Source organism: Emydura macquarii, unplaced genomic scaffold (assembly GCF_026122565.2).
Source record: "Emydura macquarii macquarii isolate MOO-44397 ecotype Brisbane River unplaced genomic scaffold, CSIRO-AGI_Emac_v2 contig_2636, whole genome shotgun sequence".
Classification (NCBI taxonomy): Eukaryota; Metazoa; Chordata; order Testudines; family Chelidae; genus Emydura; species Emydura macquarii.
In genome coordinates, this window is record NW_027132773.1 from 17,033,391 (window position 1) to 17,057,281 (window position 23,891).

General features: G+C 41.0%; 1 protein-coding gene and 1 long non-coding RNA gene across 2 annotated transcripts; one reads left to right on the plus strand and one right to left on the minus strand.

The window, feature by feature from the left end:
- Positions 1 to 3,186: 3,186 nt before the first annotated feature.
- GPR85 (G protein-coupled receptor 85) lies at positions 3,187 to 4,611 on the minus strand. Its single transcript, XM_067564235.1, has one exon. The coding sequence runs from the start codon at positions 4,549 to 4,551 to the stop codon at positions 3,439 to 3,441; it is 1,113 nt and encodes a 370-aa protein (XP_067420336.1). The 5' UTR covers positions 4,552 to 4,611; the 3' UTR covers positions 3,187 to 3,438.
- A 1,588-nt stretch (positions 4,612 to 6,199) lies between these two features.
- Positions 6,200 to 22,968, plus strand: LOC137163849 (uncharacterized). Its single transcript, XR_010922855.1, has 3 exons — positions 6,200 to 6,413; positions 7,253 to 7,366; positions 22,553 to 22,968. It is a non-coding gene; the product is annotated as an uncharacterized lncRNA (long non-coding RNA).
- Positions 22,969 to 23,891: the final 923 nt, after the last annotated feature.

Below are 23,891 nucleotides of genomic sequence, written 5' to 3' on the forward strand. Positions count from 1 at the left end.
GCACATGAATGGGATTAGAGAGAGACTAAGGAAATGAAATGCTGCAGCTGGAAATAGGGAGGCTGCCAAGGGGCCTGAGGGGCAACTAGGGAAAGGAAGGGAGTGGGGCTGGAGACACTTTGCTTGAAGGGGCCTGTTCTTGCTCATTTCCTCTGCTGACTCATCAGCAAGATTAAAATTAAAACCACTAACTTTAAGTTAAATATGTGAGAATAAAAGGTAAATGCAGATGTACAACAGAGATGATAATAATTGTTATACTAGAACAGACCACTAACTCTGCTAGTCCACTATCCTGACTCTGGCAGTGGCCTACACCCTGAATTTCAGAGGGAAGCAAAAAGCCCCCATACTGAATCGAGACAACTGTGCAGTAACATGGCGAGAATCTTCTTGGCCCAACCTGAAGCATGAGGTTGATACATTAACCAGGATCAAAATGACAAGAGTTACAATAACAGCAAATTCTATTTTAATTCATGTAAGCATATACTCCTCATAGGAATCTTACTTAAGCGATTTGCCTCAATAACATCCCGTGCCAGTGAGTTCCACAGAGCAATTATATCTTGCATAAAACATAACTTAATATGTTGCCTTTTAATTTCACTGAATGTTCCCTTGTTCTTTTATGATGGAACCAAATAAAAGGAAACACTTCTGTCACACGACCTCTCACTAATGTAATTTTGAAAATAGTTCTGGCTTCTTCTTGAGTAATAACACAATTGTATATTTTTAGTTAGTTAAAGTCAAAAGAATTATATTCAACCGTATAACAAAGCATGTTAATGTCAAAAAGAAAAAATATTTAGCAAAAAAAATGCTTTCAGACTTGTTCATTGCTTATTGTTTTAATTTACATCATTTACTGCTTGCTAAATTTCCAGGGAAATAGTTTTAAATAGTTTTTTTTCCCACTGCATAAATACAGCTTTTTCAGTATTCCGGAATTGGAGCATTATATAATTTTTTAGGCCTGCTTCTGTTCCCAAATTAAGTTAATGGGAAAATATCAATGGACTTTATTAGGTGCCAGGCCTAGGCCCTGAATCTGTAGTTTATGAAAGTATCTTACTTGAAAACTATCTGGCTAATCTTTAGAACCTACTACATCTACTACTATAACTTTATTTACAGGTTTATGTATATGTACTTCTTTATTACAATATGTAATATATCAATGTTCCTTGTAAAGGTTACTATTTTATAGAAATTAGACTGAAGTTATTGCCAATCAGCTTTTTCGTAAACTTAAGTGGGACAACTTTCAGTATTTTTCTCAACATATAATTTACTTTTTATTCTGTTTTGCTATCTTAGATCATTTTTTAAGCTATATTAATTTCAAAGCCTTTTTCAGTGTAATAAAAAGCCTTTTTGCTCGAAGTTTCTTGGTCCCATTTCAAAGTATGATCTGAAATATTATTGTACCAAATCAGTACATTAATCTATGCCTCTCAACCAATCAACCTTGGTATAAAGTGTAAGTGAGGTCAAACAAACAGATTGCTCACTAAATCTGTTATCAAGTTGTCTGATCATATATAGACACAACTCTGAATTGCGGCACACACATTGTATAATGCTATACAAATTTAAGCATTTCAGTTACTGACTGCTGCTTGTTTATATTTAGATTAACCGACTGGTCATAAAACTACAATGACAGAGTACACGAATATTTAATTGAGACCACTAGTCTTTTCTTTCAAACATTAAGAAAACCAACATTCTTTATGTCTGACAAACTCATGATGTTGTGCTTCAAATATACACACTTACCAAAATTAAACTGTGAAGTTTGTCTAATACTGTATTGTACCTTTAAATATAACTGACATCTTAGACTAGATAGAGGGCTAATTATGATAAACTACACAACAGTGCTATTGTAGATAATATCATTTATCAATTCTGTGGTCCCCATCATTCATGCATTTACAGTTTGGGAATACAGTGACTTCAAAGAATAAATAATCCATAATGGCTACATTCTCAATTCTCATGCTAGCTCACTAGACAAAATAATAAAGGTTAATTGTATAATTGGAAAAAATGTAAAATTTTATTCCAAGAAAATTAACAGGCTACACAGGTAAATTTTGGCAAATGCAACTTTATATTGAAATCCACACATCTGTACCTTAAAGAAGGAAAGACTCACAGACTAATGTTTTTCTAAAATACTAGAAATCATATTATATGCTTCCACAAGTTAAAACTTAAATAATTTAAAACAACCAATACACCAAAATGTGCAGAAAGTATAAACAAGACTGTGCCTTCAGTAGAATAAATGCTTCACAAATTGTGCAAGATATCATACCAAGGCTGCGTCTCCCTATGACAGCTGTCTTAAAATATAAACATACATCAACTGCCTGTGTTTCTCAGAACAAACTGGAATGGGCAGCACACCTAGAAAAAAATCATATAATCCCAGTGATGTGCATACTGATTTTGGGAACCACGGCAGTAAAAAGGAAAGAGAGGATTATGTGATCTTTCATGCACTCCCAAATGACTGACCAGAGTTACTGATTCAATTTTCCTTGCTTATTTGCTTCATTGCTAAACAAAATGGAAGATACTAGATAACCCTTTAAGGCAACATGTGTTTATTCTGTATAATTATGACTGTTCAATTATGATTGAATATTACCATTAACGTTGCCTAACAGACTGATATCTAGCTTTTTAAAAAATATAAATAAGAGTCTAATAAACTTTATACCAAATCAGCAAAAAACCACAGAATACAGTTGAGTGCTAGTAATCTCACTGTTAAGGAAATGGTATTTAGAAAGAGTAATATATTTGGAAAAAAAAGAGTAAAGTCTAATTTGAACAAAAATACTGCTTTGGAATGTTCCCCAAAACTTACTCACAAGGCAAACAGATTTGTCAGTGTGATAATCCAATAATGCATGGCACATCTTTAATCAGTTACAGTACTTGAGTCCCCAATTTTCAGTCTTTGCAAAACAATAATTGTATGAAATGTTTTAAATGTCTTCAGATGTCTAAAATTAGTTTTATCAACACATTAACCTCATATCAATTGAATTTATTAAGATGTCCAATGCTAATCATTTTGATGGTCTTATTTTATGTAGTGATATACACAGCATTTAGCACTGATACTCAGCATCTGCTACTTTCGTTATCTAGATTTCAACCACGTAAAGGAATTCAGGGCAGTGGTTCAGTCCTTTATTCTTAATTACAAACCTTCACCAGTGGTCAGCAGGAACACTTTTAGGTTTAAAATAGGATTATAGGTGAGCTATTGCAAAGACTGCAGAATGTTGCCCAAATCCTTACAGCTGCTGACATTCCATTCTTGATTTTCTTCTCTAGACATGGCTACAGGCCACAATTGCTTAGCAGAGAAAGGGTAGTGTTTCACAAGGCTAAAGATTTACAGATGCTCCCTCATATAACACAGTAAGGTTCCCTTGGTAACCTGGATTTTCTGCAGTAAAGAAGGGTTGTGCTGAAACAGCGCCTCAGCTCCCTGTTGGAGAAAATGCAGACAAAAGGATTGATTCCAGCCTGGGCAAAACTCATCCAGACAGCGGCCGTTAGAAATCCCCCTGGTACTACAGGCCCTCTTGCAAAAACTCTCCAGTAACAGGCTACCAAATAGGGACCCCACAAGGTCAGAAAAAGGAATGTCATAATGTAGAACATTCTGCTGATTCGCTTTTCCATTTTGAACTCATCTAAGACCAGCAGCCTTCTCCTGCCTGTAGTGTTTGCATTTTGCCTGATTCCCAGCAAGGTTGGTGGTGTGGGACCCCTTCCAAATCCAGCCAGCCAATTAGCTGCTGCTTGACCACTGGCTCCAGGGCCATGAAAAGTCCAGTTCTGGCTCACCGCGGCAACAAACTGGACTGGCTTCATTTTCCTTCGATCATGAACGAAAAATATCAGCTTGAGGTAGACAAGCTGTGTGGCTAGGAGTATAAGGGCAAGAAGAAGCATAAATCCCAAAGAATCATTGGCCCTGAAAGAACGATGCTGAAAGGTGCATTGTTCTTCCTCCCTAATGAATGAGTAGGTGCCCACATCTAAAACTGGGGGGAAAGCCATGGCTACAGAAAGGGTCCACACCATACAGATAACGGCCAAACAAGTCCAGAAAGTCAGCCTTTTTGTATAAAACCGGTGGTGGGCAATAGCTAAGTACCTGGTGACGCTTATGCAGAACAGCATGAAAGCAGTGTGGAAGCAGGACAAAACCCCCAGAAAGGCAATCACTTTGCAAGTAAGAGTCCCATACGTCCAGGTAGAGCCATTTTTTACAGAGGTGAAAACAAATGGGAAACAAATTGCAGATCTGAGGATATCTGAGCAGCAAAGATCCAACAGGAAGTAGTAAGGAGCTCTATGCAAGGTCTTATCTTTGACTAGCAAAATGGAGATCAGAAGGTTACCCACCACACTGACTCCTATTATGAAACCCAGTGAAGTCAGTTTCAGAAAGGCTGTTAAAGGAGAGAGATTTTGTAAAATGTTGTCAGCTGCATGGCTGTAGTTCGCCATAGATGGATGGATGATATGGATATTGCCTCAGTCAAGTCTTATGATCTATATATAAGAACAAGGAAAAAATTGATCCATACATCTTACTGAAAATGTAATCCACAAACAGAACAGATCTTGTGTCTAGTCATACAGTACATCCTCTTTTCTTCTTTCTGACTTGCCATGCCATCAAAATACCTGGAAAAAAAAATTGAGCTATCAGGACTGAAGTTAACAAGTAATGATGTCAGAGAGTGCTAACAAAGATGTTAATTTATGGAGACCCAAACAAAGTTGTAAATTTGAGTACTATTTGTTTTTATATGCCACAAGGCATTTCTTTATATGATCTGCACTCTTATCGTGGAACATTTTGGCTTATTTGGGATTTCATAGATTTGGCTTGTTTACAGTTTCTGAACAGACCAAACGTACCCTATTTGGTATACCCCTTATATTTGGTAGAATATACAAATTTATAGCTCATGCCTCGTAGTCTTTATGAATAAAATGATCCCTAGTTCACAACTCCAGGAATTAATCACTGGCATCTTAAAAGAAATCCTAAAAGACCACTTATATTTGGACATTACCTACATTTATTTTATGTCTACATATTTGTCAGTGTTTCAGAGGCAGCTGCTGTGTTGATATGGATCATACCCAAAGAAACCCTGCAGAATTTATGTTTTTTAACCCAAGTCACCAAAGCACATTAATCATAGTGTTAGTTCATGCACATTGTAAAAGAAAATGGAATTCACTATTTCCCCCCCTATAAACCATGATTTTATCATTTAGGCTTTGAAATAAACACGGATGCTAGACATCTTCGCCTCCCCCCTTTTGTTATTACAAATCTTTAAAGCCACAACATTATTATGAAGCCATGTCAATGTAAACACTGAAGGGGGGAAAAAAGGAAACACACCCAAGAAATAATGCCCATCCATTTGGAAGGGCTGTCTTTGGCTGTGCTTAAATAAAGGCATAATGATCGGATCTTTCTTTAGTTAATTAAGACTCCACGATTTACACTAATCCTCCCGGTGAACTGCAACGAAATACATTCCATACCAAAAACAAATGAACAATAATACTAATGACAAGAATAAAAAGACAGATTGCCTGCTGCTTTTCCAAAAGCCAGGGACAAGAGCCACAGCAAGTGTGATCAGGCGCCTCCGTTATTCACACGAAGTGCTTCCTATGCCACCTCGGGTGTACAAAGGAGATTCACACTGAATTCCACTAGAAGCCTTCCATTCTCACCAGCCACAAAGCGCCTGATTACTGCTGTGTAAACAGGGGCTGATCAGATCATGGCAACGTTTTAAACCCATGAAATCCCTCTCCCCCCACCCCAGTACCGCACACACATGCACATACAGGCACAGGGATGCAGGGGGGTTGCCAGGGCGCTTAGGCGCAGCTGCTTGGCAGCCCCCCTTTGCCCCCAGCCGGCCCGGTGCCGGGCAGCTGAGGGGCAGCCGGAGAGGCACCGTCTGCGGGCACTGCCATCATGCAGTTGAGTTAAAAAACCACCTTGGGGAGGAAGAGCCCCCCCTCCCCCAGCCCTGCAGCTGCACCAGCCCCGTGCCCCACGCTGCCCCCAGCCCCTCTGCGCCTACCTGTTGGTGCCGGGGAGCCGCGCACACTACAGCGGCTGCTGGCTGGTCATTGCTACTTGGGGGTTTTGGGTTTTTTTTTTTGGTTTTGTTTTTTGCCTGGGTACCTGGGCTGAGGCAGAGTCAGTGGCTGTGGCGGCGCATGCTCAGTGAGCCGCCTTCAGCAGCTCGCCGCCAGCCTCCCTCGTCCTCCCCTGTCGCAGCGGCGGCACGGGCTCCCCCAGTAACGCAGCAGCAGCAGCAGCAGCTGGGGTGAGGGCAAGGCAGCCTGGGCAGCTGCACGTTGCCGCGCGGCCCTGCGCGGCTGAGCCGGCGGCCGTGGGGAGCCGGGGCCAGCCGGCGTGGGGAGGGAGGGGAACTGGGCGGCCCACTCCTCGTTCATGCCTTTGAATCCCCCCTCCCCCCACACCACCCTCAGTCGGGGCCAGGGAAGCACCCGAGGGGCAGAGGTCTAGACTTTGCTGCTGGGATGCAGCCGTCTCAGGCCCAGGTCTTTCCTCTGACAAGTTACCCGGTGGCTCCTCTTTAGGCATGGCAGAGCAAGCAAGGGGCCCCAAGCCAAGTGCAATGGATGGAAGGGCGTGTTCTGCGGAGGAGGGGCTGGGACCCCCCCCTCCCCTGCCTTCTCCTTGTAGGGATTCTTCTGCCAGCAGCAAGTGGGGAGGATTCCGCTGAAACCGTGCAGGACTGCCAATGCCTCTTCAGTAACAAATAACAATAACAAAGTGCTCTGTACGGCGGCGGGGCCACCATTTCCCCTCCAGATGTCTAGTGCAGGAGTTCCCCCCAGACTTTCTGCCCGCATGACCCCGTTTTAATGACGTCTTTCATGCCGGGACCCCGGACAGCATGGAGAATGGCATTTTGAAGAGCAATATGCCCTCTTCCGCACTCTATGACTTTGCATGCACCCTACGTGTGAGGTCACAGCGCATGGAGGATGCCAATTTTGCCCTACAAAATGGTGCCCTCTGCACACTGCGACCTCATACGTATGGTGTGTGTGACGTCATGCTGTGCAGAGAATGCCAGTTAATAGGGCAAAATGGTGTCCTCTATGTATCGTGACCTCACATACATTTACATTCCAGGTCGTGCTTTGCAAGCAAAATGATGTCCTCCGCACAGAAGAGATAGCCACGACCCCATCTGCTGTGAGTGCCATGTGGGGCCGCGACTCACACTTTGGGAACCGCTGGTAAAAGGTACCAATAGCATCCCAATGGCAATGTGTGTGTGTGTCAGGGCCTATGGAAATGTTAAATTGATGATGGAGCTCTGAGACTTCTCCGCATATCGTGAAGTTCTGTGATGTCCCGGGAATCATTCGAATGAAATGCAAGTGCGATGAGATGGCATTGCTGACCAAAGGCTATTGCAGCATTCTGCCTGTGTGCTGGTTAACTCACTGTACTTGCTGGATATCAATCACAATATTTAAAACTAGAAAAACATGAGGATTTTGGATAAAACTTCATAGAGCATGTCCCTCTGCCCGCCGGCATATTTAATTTTATACAAGATTATCTGAGAGAAGCATAGGGGAAAAAAACTACCACCAAAATTAATGTAGTTTGATTTCAAGACTATTATGGAACAGTTCATTGTTGGTGGGGAAATTTTGATTCTGCAAACCTTCCGCATGATGAACATCTATTCAAGTCAAAGGGAATGCTTTCTAGGGTGGATTTGTAGGGCTGAGCTCATTATTTGTAGCTCATGCCTTTCAGAATACAGTTATCCTTATATCATTAGTAGATTGCAGTCCCTTTTGTTAATCTCCTGTCAAAATTGTTTGGGATTTGTTTCACTTTTAAAGCGACCTTGAATTCAATGGCAAAATCCATTAACTTCAGTGGGAGTACAATCTGGCCCAAAGGGCCTGCAGCAACTGAAAAGTGTGGTTATTTAAAGCGAAAACAAAACAAAAAACCACCCCTTGACGTGTGTTATTCACTTCAGATGAAATTCATCTTCATGCAGAGAGCCTGCACAAAGCTTATGTACAACTTTGGTCCCATTTTGAGGGCTTTGAGGACCTCAGTTTGTGCATAGACCATGCACTGCACACAGGAGTTAATTTTACCCTTCACGAATTGACTTTTTGGGTGATTAAAAAGGTTATTGAAGTTACATCACTCCAAGGTGTGCAATTGTTACTCCACAGTCACCTTAGCTAAATTGGATTCCTCTTGCTGTCCATTTTCTGTATCCAAATACATGTACCCAGGCGCATTTTTATGCAATACTTTTTTCTTATACTTATGGTTAAAACACCTTTAAAGACAAATAAATGCCTGCTATGAGCTGGCAAATTAAATAGACTGATCAAATACACTGGAAGAATTCCCTGAATAGCTTGAAAATGATGTACTTTTGATAATAGCATATCAGCTGTATCTTCAACATTCTGATTAGGAAGCAGGTCGGCTGATGTATAACTCATTGTTGAATATAATTGTTATAATATGCTCACAGGTAGGATGTATTCATAGAACACAATTTGGTAATGTGTTCACATAGTAAGAAAATATAAAAAAGGATGGTCTAATGCAAATTAACCCTCCTTATTGCCTCATATGTGTAATTGGAGAACCCAAATACCAGTGTTAAATGTCTGATGGAGGAATATGCTTTTGCACAGGGTGAGCTGACTCTTTAAGGGCTTAGTTTGCCTCCTTGGGTAGAGGGAATGAGCGTACAAGCGTCATGTGACTTGGAACCTGGCTGGCTGGCTGGGAGACCAGGGCTGACATGGGAAGACTCCAAGAAGAGTAGATCTGAGAGTGAGTGGTCCATCAAAGAGTGGGAAGAAAGTCAAGAAAGGGCGAGGGAGGAGGCCTAGCCTGAATAAATCTCCAGAGCTCTTAGGTGGAAGGCCTGGGAGAGAAGTCTGCAAGGAGCAGCAACCAACCAGGAGGAAAGCCTGAGCAGTGAGACAACTCAGAATCCAATATCAAAGATATAAACCAGTTAGGAAAGCTGAGTGGAAGATGCTTTATGTTAATAAACCAGATTCCTGAAAAGAAGAGAATTATTGAAAAAAACCCATCTCCAGTGTGAATTCTAATTAAATGAGAAGAAAGGGAAACTGAGCAGTGTCAGGGCCTGAAGACAGATCCTGCTAAAGATGACAAAAGATCAAAGGATCAAAGCGTGAGTGAAATCCTGGTCCTATTGAAGTCAATAGGAAAACTCCCAGTGATTTCAGTGTAATCAGGATTTCAGCATAGGGCCATAAATGATCAATACACAAACAGCAGAATATTCATCCCACCATTCTCTTGCTTATTTGGATAACTGAGGTGCGTTGGCTAATCTTTCTGAAAACTGGATGTTTGCAACTTCTGTTTATAACGCAGTTTGCAGAGTACTGTGGGATTTTGTTTGATGGGATGTTATCCAAAGTACATCCTTTTCAAACCACTCAAGGAATTCTTCCAGGGGAAATCTTATCCTTGAGCAGAAGGCCAGAATAAGCTCTATATACCACTCAAACCCCAGTTTAAAACTTCCAAATAATAAGTAGGCCTAATATGATACATAGACCTGTGTAAGCCTTCTGCACAAAGATGAATTTCACTCCTATTGTATTTGTAGGCTCTTAGCAGTGCCATGGCCTTGTGCTGTCCCTTGCCACAGGGATGAATCCCATACTGTTTGTACTGTACTGTATTTGCTGTACTTCTTCCTTGCATGTAATAAAATGTACCAGTTCTGTTCTAAAACTATGCAAGCAGCAGATGGCAAGGAAAAATGTAAATCAAGGTGAATGCATCAGGTGTGTAAAAGATGCCTGTGGCATCAGTGTGCATCTTCTCTACATTCAGAGACCTGTTTTGGAGCATGAGGGACATAGTGATGAACGTATCCAAGTACAAATGACAGTTGGACAAGGCCCAAATGGTCAGACAGTGAAGTGGTCCCTAATGTGCAGGAGAGAGGTTGCTGAAATACAAGGACTCTTTTTAAACAGTGGGCTAAATTCTGGCATCAAATCTTTGTTTTCAGGCTTTGGTGCGTATTATTGTAAGCTAAAATGCCTAGGCAAGGCTCAGCTGCAGTCTGACATACTTCAAAAAGAGTGTATCTCCTGGCACACGTCTCTCACATGTCTGAAGTAAGATATGCTGATATAAGATATAAGATATCAGAAAGAGATGCTGTTTTGCAAACATTTTACATGCACCAACTCATTCCTGTGCTATTTTCTGAAAATCTCTTAGCTTCAGGAACATAAATTATTCTTACCTATAGAATTATTTACTTACTTTACATGCATGTCCACTAGGGAAATTTATATACATATTTATTGCAATTTTATTATATGAATATATTTTTAAAAATAAATAAATAAAGGATCAGATTCTAAAGAATGAGGTTCTTTACAATGTTTCAAAACTGCCTTAGCAATGTTTTTTCTAATTGAGTCCCATTGCATGTTTTACAGATATAAACCTTTAAGAGAAAACTCATTGTAGCTTACTTACTGTTCATAGAGGGTAAGCCCTGATCCAGCAGATGCATTCATGCAGGCAGACTCCTGTGCTTGCATGGATGCAATTGCAACATTGGGACCTATGAGCTTATACTGAGCAATGCAGATGTTTCCACAGGACCATATTTGAATTCCTTAGTATCCCCTGACCACACAGATTTAAATAGACATACAATTTACTGCTACAAAAGCTAGGGTAGCCAAGTAGACTGTCCCACCCTAAACACATGTTAGCACTTAGGCCCAGATTCTCAGTAGGAGTTATGCCCCTAAATACCTTAGAAGAGCTGGGCCTTAGGGTCTGTTTTTTGAAAAAGGTATTTAGATGCATAAGGATACAACTAGACACCTAGTGGGATTCAAAAGTGGCCAGGCATCTAACTGCTATTGATTTCAATGAGCGTCAGGCACCTAGATGCTTTTTGAAAATCCCAGCAGGCACCTACCTGCATCTTCAGGAGTCTACATATCTTTAATCTGGGCCTTAGTGCTACATTTTTAAGACATAACTTCTCTTTTTGAGCCTGGGTTTAGTGGATACAGATATTACACATGTAATTATTTGTTGGTGCAAGTCAGGTAATATAGACATAATTTCCTGACCGCAACTGCACATCAGGTAGTTGGGTATGCAAGTGACCTTAATTGTGGCCACAAATAATTCCCAATAGCACACTCTTATGCATACGGTTAAGATTCTGTCACGGGTATTTTTAGTACAAGTCAGGAACAGGTCACAGGCAATAAACAAAAATTCATGGAAGCTTGTGACCTGTCCCTGACTAGTACTAAAAATACCCTGGGGACAGGGGGGGCGGAGGAGGTGAACAACAGAGCGCTGACAGGGCTTGCAGCTGCTCCAACTCTGCCATTGCTTTTGAGGCTGACCCAACCCCTGCTGCTACTCTGGCAGGCCCGGGGCTGGCCACTGATCAGCTGTTCTGGGACCGCTGCTCTGGGGCTGGCTGGGGCTGACTGTGGCAGCTGTTCTGGCAACCACTTCTCTGCAGTGGGGTGGCTGCTGGTCAGCTGTTCTGGTGGCTCCAGGGCTGACTGCTAGTCAACTATTTGGTGATCCAGAGCTGGCTGTCGCCGGTCAGCTGTTCTAGCACCCGCAGCTCTGACAGCCCCAGAAGAAGTCCTGGAGGTCCCAGACAGTCACAGAATCTGTGACCTCCATGACAGAATCGTATCCTTAGTTATACATATATGCAGAAAGGTCAGAGTATCACGCATAGTGCGAGGCTTATTATTTTCAACAAAATATTTATTTTCTTGTGACCAGGTTTGTGTGCAACATAGATATTTTAACATTCAACAGCCCTCGGCGTCTGTAATTCACTTCTGATTTATTGAAAAGCTACAGAATTGCTAATGTTTTCAAAGCCACACTGGAGTGATAATTCAAATTTGATGTCTTTAAAAGATACAGCCAAACAGATCTTCATCTGGTGCACATTGGGGAGTTTCACTAAAGTCAACAGAGCAATGGAGCTGACCTGAAGTCAGTAATACTTGCTGAGATGTTGCATCTGACAAAGTGGGTGTCTGCCCATGAAAGCTTATGCCCAAATACATTTGTTAGTCTTTAAGGTGCCACAGGACTCTTGTTGTTTTGCTGATATAGTAACTTATACAAAAAGCTGAATTTTGCAGTTTCTGTAGTAGTGGCCATTTTGGATTCCTAACAATCAGATGGTGTAAAGATTTTTTAAATGACATAATATTTTTATTTACTCTACTCAAAATTCAATGAGGAGGGCTCCTGTATCCATATTCAGGGACCTGCTTGATTCAAAAATACTGAGTACTCAATAGTTCACATTAAGTTCAATAGCAGCTGTTGGATGCTCAGCACTTTTGAGGGAGATGCCTATATATCTAACCATAGATATTTTGCAAATCTTCTTTCAACCTTTATCTTTAAGTAACATGGTCAGTGGCATAGTGATGGCTCGACATGCTGCAAAACAGTAGGATAGTGCTAGCTGCAAACTGGAAATTCCCCTCCAATAAAAATCATAGAATCATGGAACCATAAGACTGGAAGGGACCTCACGAGTCCTCAGTCACATTTAAAACAGAAAATCATCCTAAATCACGTCAGAAACACAACCTCAATGTGAGCTGGTGAATGCCTGAATATGGCGGTAGGAGCCTACCTCATTCAATTATTAGAAGACTAAGTTAAAAATATTACACCAGTGAAATTGACAAGAGTCTTCCAGGCTGCCAGCTGGGGAGCCATCATTTTCCCCATGATTTTTCCCAATGTCCAATTGACATTTTTTCTGCAAAATTGAAATTTCCCCAAGGAACACTGATTTTTGCAAAAAAAGGGCATTTTCTGTTGAAAAATTTTTCTGATGGAAAATTCCCAGCCTGCTCTGCAGTAAGATCTACATTCAGGTCCTGAGCTCCTGACCTAGTAGGGATGTTGATTGGTACAAAGGCCGCACCTCACTCCTGGGAAGAAGGAAGACCCCCACATCATCCTCAAGTGAATCCTGTGGGTCAACTTCAGAGCAGCATTCATGCTGCATCCAACCCCCTCAGCCAGAAAGTCTTTTTTAAGGCATTAGTAATTAAAGATGGAGCGGGAGGAGTACCATCAAAACCTGCACCCACCATCTCCTCCTCCCCTCCAAAAAATAAAATTGCCCCAGCTATAGAAACCCTTCATTGTATCATACTCAGTATCCAAGGGGTGCTGGTACAGGCATATGAACACTAAGAATAGCCTTATAGCAGGAGTGATTCATTTATTTCATTTGTTTTCTTCTAGAGTTTAATGAGTCCAATTCATGATACATATTTTAGTATAAGCTTCCAACATGGTTTTCAAGTGCTATAAATACACTTGATTCACTGGTTAGCGTTATTCTGTATGTCATACAGGAATGTGTGTACACCATGAAGAGTGCAGTACAATAACCTGTATAGATATAGATGAAAGAACTTGTACAAAACACTGTTCTGAGCTCATTACCAGATCACCGTGCGTGATAGTCATGACACTTGCCCAAAGTCTGTCTCATTGGTGATATGAAAAAATGGTGGTTGGATGCAGGCAAGAGACTGGGTTTGGAGCACCCCTGTAGTCATGTTGCAGACACGAGGCTGTAGTGACTGCAGCCAGTGACATCGTCCTCAGATGGATCAATGCATAGCTTAGGGTCTGTCTACACTGCATGCTAAGCTTGGGCACTGATTCAGGTTTGAGCCAAAGCCTGGTTCCATCCACACACAAATCAGTCTGACTCAAGTCTGTAAACTCCCAGGTCCTAGGACCCTGCTAGGAGAGTGGGTCGGAGCCCATGTCCACTGAAACTCAGGTCCAACCCCTGTCATTTTGCAGTGTGGATACAGCTCAAGCCACAGACCTGAGTCAGAAAGTCTGCATTGTACAGTATGGACATGTTAGTGTGACTGTGAGACCTGAGTCCAGCAATTGTAAATCTAGGTTTACCATGCAGCATGGATGCTCAGGTGCAGGCTTGGAAACACGGAGTCCCACAGCCCCGGGTTTACAATGCAGTGTAGACATACCCTGCCAGAGTCACTGGCTGTGCCCACACATCTCCACTGACCTGTCCACATGCCCATTCCTTCTCACTTCCTGATCCACCAGAGTGGGTCTGCTGTGCTTTGGCCTTTCCACAGCATAGGAATGAGTGAGAGTGAGGCAGGATTTCACCCCTTCTTTCACTTACATACTATGCCAGCCAGTGTCAATCAGTGTAATAGCACCATTGATTTGAACAGAGCTTTGCTAGTTTACACCAGCTGAGGATCTGTCCCTGTGATTTTAAAGGCATAAATTATTAGCTGTAGAAACAATGGTTGACAATGTAGATTTTCTTTTTTGAACAGTGTAATCGATTGGCTTGTGTTCTGTTTGCCCACCTCACCCCTTCCTAACTATTATGTTTGACGGCTTTTTTGTCTAGGCCACATTTCACATTCAGTTTTCAATAAAATGCTTACTCAGAGACTATTTAATGCACCAGGCTTACCTTGCTAAATGGAAAGTCAAAGCTGGAAGTAAGCCAGCCACTGATGAAGCACACAGCAGCTGGGTACTGTCATCAGTGTCATGGCCATTAAGGTGCCAGTCACAGCATTCAGTGGTGCTTCATTTGTTACCAGCCCGCATACCAGAGGTACACTGTTGAACACAGTGAGTAGGGTGGTGACAAATCTGAAACAAAACCAGGTTTTAAAAAAGGAACCTAGAAAGAGCTGTGAGACATGGACAGGCTGACTTCCAGTGGAGAAGAGTTTGGCACCACCATAAGCCCAACGTACACTAGTTAACTGTGTGAATAAGGAGCTTTGTTTAAACACTGAAGGCTAACCAGCCCTGGGTCTGGAGCAGTGCATAGGAGATATTACATGTCAAGCTACCCTGGAGCTTCCTAGTGTGTATGGGATAGGTGCCAAGTGTTTCTCCTGGTAAGTGGGCTTGGCAGGCTGGGTGGAGTGGGGTGGGTGGGTGCATGGCCCCATCTCTTTTTGAGCCATTTACTCACTGGAGGGAATTAGGGAGTGACTACTCCTGCTCCAAGGGATTGTTGTGGTGTTTGGCTTCTTACGTGCTCACATAAATGCCCTTTTATCAATCATCATCACTACAAGGGAGGATATAGCCTAAGCCTACTGCCTTCCAGCAAGCTCAGTCAGGGGTGGCAGGGAATTGTAGAGGTACAGGATATCAGTAGAGAAGGAAGGGAAAGGACTGTAGGTTGCTGGGGAGAAGGAATATTTAGCAATAGTATTTTCTGTATCCAGAGAAAGTGATTGAACAGGAGAATAAGGTCATCCACAGCATTAGTAGGGCTTTCAGGCTCCACTTATGGCAAAGGCTTGGAGGCGTAAACTTCATGTTAGAAACAGTGACTCTCATTGGTGCCAGTGGTTCAGGTCTAGGTGTTAGATAGAACTGAATTCCCTGCCAGTTTATCTGATGTTTTCAGTAGTTTAAGAACACTATAGATGCCGTTGCTCATGGCCTTCTGCAGTTATTGACACCTGTGCAGAGGGATGCAAAGTGGGGGTAAAAGGACACCACTCTGATCTGGCACTCACTTTGCACAGATATAAATGAACACACAAGATCCAGGGGGATCAAGAATCAAGCTTTGTTGATTCCAGCTTTGTTGGCAGTGTGTGGATGTTAGGCTTTAGGAACAGCTGGGAGCCCTGTGTATCCCTTATGCCGGGGCTTTATATCTGAGGATCTACATAGCAGGGAATTCTCCTGGATACTCCTTTGCATTGCTCCAGCCATTTCATGAATTACTTGCATGTTAAAGGCGTGCCATTCCCACTGCCACAGACTTGGTATGTGGCATGTGGAGCTATAGTTCAATATTCTGCAAACAGAGAGAATGAAGAGTGAAAGATGATGATTTAGAGCGCAAACCAAGAAGGCACAGTTTTAGATGTTACAATACTCGTTGGGTTGCAGAAACCAAGAGAATCTCTTTGGATGAGGGCTAGACAGATCTTCAGAAATGAAAGATTAAATTCTGCAGAAGCTGGTGGAGCCATCAGAGAAGTGCTGAGATGGCACAGCTATCCACACAGCCCCAAGAAGACTATGGAAATGTAATATGTTAGTACCCCATATTCTGTTTCATTGGGGGCATGGTATAACAGGATAACTGTTTTACTGGGCACTCACCCAGGAAACTAATCTAGCCCAATGATAGTGAATGGCAATAACTGCAGCTTACTTGGACTAACATTAGCATAAATTTAGATAGTGCTACGTAATTTAATAGTAATTAACCAAGTGCCAGGTTTGGGCCTGATTCCATGCCCTTTGTAGTCAATGGAAATCAGGCAGGTTTCTGGTGGTGTCTAGCTAAATACTTCTGTATCATTAAATCTACATACTCTGCGATACTCAGCTGATGTAAAATGCTGCAGCTTCATTGACTTCCATGTAGCGCTGCTGTTTTATACCAATGGGGGATCTGGTCCTATATTTACAATTTATTGTCAGCCAGCAAAACTTTGAAGTATGGCAGATTTCATCTTTGTTTGGTGGGAGTTATCGACTGTCTTTTCTTGAAAAGAAAAAATGAAAAAAGTTAAGTCAGAAAAAGGACTTAGAAGTCAGGAAATGCAACACTGAAGGTTGAATGTACAGCCATAGCCCTCCACTATTGTGCACATGTTATGATACAGTCTTTAGGGCTGATTTTCCTCTCATATCTGTGTTTGTAAGTTAGGAGTAACTCCACTCAGGTTAGTGGAGTTATGGCAGCATAAACCTGGTAATGCAGTGGTGAATCAAGCCTACTATACCTAAAATGATGCACCCCTAGATCCTCGGCTGATGTAAATCTGTCTAGCTCTATTGAAGTCAATGGATTTACACCAGCTGGCCCACAATCTATTATACAATTTTTTCTACCACCATTTAGCACCTTGTAACCATGAAACCTTATTTAATTGCACAACATTTGTGTTATTAGCATACTTTTTTGTATGAAATACTTGCGTGCACACATACAGAAACAGAATCCCCTTTCAGGGTAGGTCTACACTGCAGCCAGAGGTGCAGTTGCAGCATGTATAGACGTACCTGAATTAGTTTTGACCTAGCTAATTTGGGTACCAATATGAGTAACGCTGTGGCAGCACAGACTTTAGCATGGGCGAGGCCCGAGTACATATCCAGGGTCCTGGGCAGGCATGTATAGCCCATACTGCCATTCACAGCTATTGGTACCCAAGCTATCTAGATTAAAGCTGGCTTGGGTATCCCTCCACGTGCTGCAGTTACGACCCTGCATCCAGCGTAGATGTACCCTCCTGGGATAACGCCAATGACATTGGGTATATCTACACTGCAATCCAGAGGAGTGACTATAGCACATGTAGGCATACCCAAGCGAGCTTTTATCAAGCTAACTCATTAAAAATGGCAGCATAGCCATAGCAATATTGACTAGCCTCCTTAGTACAATCCTGTCTAGGACCCTGGGTACATACGGGGGCATCTGTCCCATGCAACTGCCTGTACTGCCACGGCTACACTTCTTTTTAATGAGCTGGCTCTATCACAGCTAGCTTGGGCATGTCTACATATGCTGCAATCGCATGCCCCGATTAAAGTGTAGCCATATCTGTCACGCTGTCTGGAACGGCTCACCACTGTGAGTGCCTGCCTCATGTCAGACTGTCAGAAAATAGGGCAGACACTCCTAGCTGGTTGTGTGTTCTAGCACTAGATTTCACCAAGCCAGTAACAAATGTGAATTCCTGGATCACTATACCAGTCTTACTGTGGAGTCCCGGACAGTCCCCTTAGACTCTGCAGTCTATTTTGCCACCCAGACAAACTGGACTTAGTGATAATGGTCACTTATGCCAAACATCACATCACAGTAGGTTGCTCCCTGTCCTAAGAAACCAGTCACTTACCTCAGATCAATTTGTACTCTAGATCTTACACCACTGGCAGCCAATTCTATAGTACACTAACTAAACGGTTTTTAGCTAGGAAAAAAGAAAGAGCATTATTGAGCGGTTAAAGCAGGAAAAATATACGTGCAGGTGGGTCACAGTTTGTGAATCCAAATGATGGCTGTGATATAATAAACTGCCAGTTTCCCAAAAGTCTTTTCAGGGAACCCAGATGGTATCTGGGGATCTCTGCTTTGCATCTGGTACACTTCCCAGTAAAAGTCCAAATGGTCCAGAGATAAAGGATCTTTCCTTGAATCCATACTTATAACTTCTTTTCACAGAAAACAAGCTGTCAGTGTCACTACCCAAGTGGGCTTCTCCTTTGATGACAAAGAATGACGAATGCATTTTGAGTCTTTGACCTCCGGTCATCACATACAATGACTACTTGCTTTGAAATTAGCACTTTTCTTTTAAAGTTCTTCATTTGCATTCCATGAGGCTTCTTTCTCCTTTGATGGGTTATTTAGTAACAGGGGTATAGTCAATGTTATAACAATGTAAATAACAGGATACAGATAAGTGAACACAAGGCATGTAACATCCCGTTAGTTTTCATGAAGTATAAACACCACATACACGCTGATACATTTAACAATCACTTTGATCTATACTAATATACAACTGAATTGACCTGGGTCTTTGGCATGATCTGGCACCTGGTCTGCCAGCGTCACAATACCCATTAGAGCTGAGTCTCTGTTGCCACACACACACACGAGTGAAAAGTGAATGTAAAATGTTGCTAAATCAGAATACTTAACTCTGATTCTGTATGACTGAATATGACCATTTATACCACAGATATTGCCACTGTTATACAATTGCAATAAATCTTGTACAAAGTATGTCATTTAAAGTGTCAATGGAAAAGTTATGATTTGCTAAACATGATTATCCTGGTTAAATCCATGTATCATCTTTGTATTTAAAGTTATTAATATTGGCCATGAACTTATATATTGTACATGTGTTGTATTCCTGGGTCACACACACCAGAGAGAATTTACATTAGAGCCAGATAAGGCCCATCAAGGACACTTAGCTCTGACAGTGGGCCATAGAAGAAACTCATTCTGCCCCAATAGCTCTTCCTGCGGGAGCCAATGGCTAAGAGGCCAATAGCCACTCCCTGTGAGTCATCAAAGCATGTAAGGGCATGTGATATGCTCATGTGACCCTGGACTTCATCTTGGGCCAGTAATTTTCCAGGTACCTGGGCTGTGAGCATTGTTTGTGACAATACATTTCCAGGCACATGGCAGAGGATATAAAAGACCCCTGAGATATCTCCATTTTGCCTCCTTCTGTACTGATTCTCTTGACTGTGGATTTACAACTAAAGGAGCATTTTGAACTATGGACTGAGAACCTTCCAATCTTTTTGGAAGTTGCCAGAGAGACTTTATAAGCCAGCAGTTTATTCCATCACTGCTACGAACCTGATATAAGGACTTTGCAATTATATGTATGTAATCATCTATTAATCATTATTAACTCTCCTCTTTGTTTTTTTTATTATTAAACCTTTAGTTTTAGTTACTAAAGGATTGGCATCAGCATGATTAGGCCTGAGTTATATATTGACTTGCCTAAGTGGCTGGTCCCTTGGGATTACAAGGATCCTATATTTGATTAAATTGGTTTTCAGTAACCACTCATCATAAAGTCTAGTGTCTGGGTGGTAAGCCAATGTCTGGAGTGCCTTAGAAGACTGAATTTTTTACTCCTTGTTAACCAGTGTGGTCAGACAGAAGTTCACTTTTGTTACTGGTTTGGTATAATCTAGTGGTAGAATAACCACCAGTTTGGAGTGAGTCTGCCCTATTTCTCAGCAGTCTGTCCTGAACCTGGCATTCTCAGCGGTCACCCATTGAGGCATGAGAGATAACAACTCAGTAGAGATGGTAATATTTTACATTGACTTTCACTGTTGCCCACTTTTGTGATTTTATCACAAATCTCACAATATTTGGTCTTTTTCTTAAAGTCCCAGCACCTGGGACATTGTAATTATGCAAGAAATCTTAGTTTTTTAGGTGGAAACTGAGAAAGGTTCTAGCCCTCATGGTTGTGAAAAAAAAAATCTGTACAATGTGAGGCTTAAAGGCTCAGAAACCATAAGGCCAACATAAAGAATCCCACGTGGTTTTTGACACAAATCTTACAATTTTTAAGCCAATTTCATGGGGGTTTTTTGGGAGGGGGGGGGTGAGGGACATGACTTGTGACTTGTGAAGTCTTGGCATTGGCAGAATGGATTTGCCCAAGCACACAGAACTACAGAAGTGCAAAGCAGTGGTGTAACTGAAAGTAGAATTTGACTTGGCATGTTGAGTGATGGGAAGAGGGACTCTGTAAAATGGTTGAAGTGTAAAATGAGGAATCAAGAATAAGAAATGTATTGGTTACATATTTTCACTAATCTGAAATATATTTCTTCTCTGGAACATATTCAATAACTTAAATAATGAAATGTGAAAATGGGAGCTAAATACTAATAATCAGTAATAATCATAATTCATTTTTCAGACATTTTGAGATGTGTCAGGCCACAAATACACTCATCAGATGATTAAACATGCTAATTCCTCGCAGCACATCCACAACTTGTAGCAATCTCCCAGTAAAACATATCCTATTATTATACCCTACCCTCTCACACACGCATATATATTTGTAAAATGGTGATGTATGTATCTTTACATATAGTCAGGTTTCCCCAAATATTTTAATTCTAAATGGTCCTTTTAATTTTCTTATTACTTTCTCAAATCTTTACTGTTTTGGCTAAAATGTGGCATGTTTGTTCTCAGTGCAAAAATGAGTCTCTTCCCCACCGCCAGAAAGTTTCAGCTAAAATGATTCAGACCATTTTTAAATACAAAGAGTGAAAAATATGCAAATTTTCTGCTATTTTTTTCTGATTTTTTTTGAACATTTGCACATCTGCAGGAAGTAATGGGAACCTGAAATTTGGTAGGGATACAGGGCCAGATTCTAGCCTCTGTGGGGACTGATTTAGGCCTATGTGGCAAAATCTTTAGCAAATGTGGCTGGAACTTCAATAGCTACAATGGGGCAGAGTTAAGGTTATACAGGCTACCTTAATGATGGCATTTTCAGACCTATGGCAGCTTCACATTACAATGAAAACCTGGCCCTATTGAAGTCAATGGGAATTTTGCTATTGACTTCACTCTGGCCAGGATTTCATCCTTAATGTTGTACTTAAGGATATGCTTAAGTGCTTTGCTGAAACAGGGCCATATGTATATTCAAACATTCCTCCTATCAATTGAATACAGTAAAGTAAATTAAAATCAGAAATCTGAGAGCGTGTGATTAAATATTTTTTATAATGAAAAATACCTACATGCCAAGTCCCTTTTTAAGGCTTATGAACTAGAACAATGCTGGAAAGCATGAAAGAGGATTTGTGTTCACTACAATTAAGGATGCGCACAGCAGTTGCTTTTAACCAGCTGAAATGAAGAAAAGGAAACAAAAAGTACAGTAGACTTTGATTCAATATTAATGAATGGTTTACTGTGAATACAGCTCTGTTGCACAGCAGTTTCTTGAGAATGGCTTTTTTTTAGTGTTCATCCATAACCATAACAGGTGGTGTGTGAATTTTCTCAGTGACTGTTTGCACCAAGCACTAGTTTAGGGCTTTCATTATTTCCATGATCCAGAGAGAAATATTCTATACACACCCATATTATGGAAGTTTACAGGAACATCTGTACTAATAAAACTTTATACAAATGTCTGACTCTCAAATAACCTGTACATTTCTCTATTTTGGTCATAAAATCATAAGTAGTCACTGAAAGCAGGTGGCACAGATCAACCAGTTCAACAACGAAAAAATAATCTTTCACTCATGTTTTCTTCCTCAAGGCTTAATTATTGAGAATTCAGAGTACCGTTGTTACAAGAGAAAAACAGAAAATGGTTTTACATCATTAGAAAATAAAAAGCAAAATCCCAGTCTTTTAACAATCGTATACAGAGCTCTCCCTGTACAAAGGGTTTCAATCCTACTGTCCATAATGGAGTTTGTGTGTATTCCCACTCATACTGTACATTTCCTATGCAATTAAATCTAGTAACCTATCTTGGGTGATAAATCATACACCACACTTGATCAAGCAATTCTTATTTGTCTTAAAGCCTGAAGACTTGGTTGGCAATATAATACATTTATTAGCAGATATTGAACTCTCATCATGTTTTGTACATTAAGTTCCCAGAACCCTTTTGTTTATGAACCAAAGTGCTGATGCACCATACCTATAAATTTAAAAGTGCTCTGTACTTAGGATGAACGTTAGAGTCTGACCAAATGACAGAATGTATTAAATCAATGATGGAAGATGTGTAATCTCTTGCTTTAATCCCACAGACTCCTAGAAAATTTGGCCAGAAGTCCAGAAAACCAAGACACGAGACAATTTGTGACTGATAAGGGATACTTGTTATTACAGATGTGTTCTGTGATTGATGAAACAATGAGCTATTGAAAGGTGTTTTTAGCCCAAAAGGAATTGCTTGTTGTGACAGACGTTTTCTATAATAACAACATGGTTGCTGATGTCTCTAGTTTATTGATTATGCAAGATCAGATATCACAAAAGGAACTCCTGCGTAGATTAATTATGGGAAAGAAATTTTCTTTGTTTTAAACATAGTATATAAGAGAGAAAGTTTCTGGGAGTTAGTTGGGTGTGAATCGAGTGGTGGGATCACTTCTCCAGATTGGTTTGGTAACATATAAAATCTTCCCTTTTGCATTGTACTGTACTGATCTTCAATTAAAAATCTTTGATTAATAAATTCTGATTGAGCCTGATTATTTGACAACTCATTTTATTGTTAATAATTGAATCTATAACACAGTATGATAGCATTTTGACAGCTCTACTGCAACCAGACAATTTCAAATTACTGGGATTTCATCTTGAAACATGCTATTATTTTAACAAGATGATCTGCATAAGGTGATTGCTCTTTCCTATGCCTGGTATTCTAGACTTTCAGTCTACTTGGAGCATCAGTACTCCCCTCGATGGACAGGGGATTTACATGGTTAATTCTCATTAAATCTAATGAGAGTTAAGCATATAAATCCCTGGGAAATTGATGACAGAAGAAACTCTTTAGAAAGATGGGGGAGTCTATCCTGGAAAGCAGTGACTCTGAAAAATATTTGGGTATCATGATGGATAATCAGCTGCACATAAACTCTCAGTGAGATGGTGTGGCCAAAAGAGCTAATGTGATCCCATGATACATAAACAGGGGGATCTCAAGTAGGAGTAAGGAGTAGAGAGGTTATTTTACCTTTGTATTTGGCACAGGTGTGACTGCTGCTGGAATGCTGTGTTCAGTTCTGGTGCCCACAATTCAAGAAGGATGTTGATAAATTGGAAAGGGTTAGTAGAAGAGCCACGAGAATGATTAAAGGATTAGAAAATATGCCTTCTAGTGATTGGCTCAAAAAACTCAATCCATTTACCTTAACAAAGAGAAGGTTAAGTGGTCACTTGATTGCCATCTATAAATACCTACATGGGGAACAAATATTTGATAATGGGCATTTCAGTCTAGCAGACAAAGGTATAATACTATCCGATGGCTGGAAGCTGAAGCTACACAATTCAGACAGGCAACAAGGTGTAAATTTTAAACAGTGAGAGTAATTAACTATTGAAACAGTTTATCAAGGGTCATGGTGGATTCTC

Excerpts from the sequence above, each read along its gene's own strand:
- GPR85 (XM_067564235.1), bottom strand. The coding sequence starts at position 4,551 with ATGGCGAACTACAGCCATGCAGCTGACAACATTTTACAAAATCTCTCT.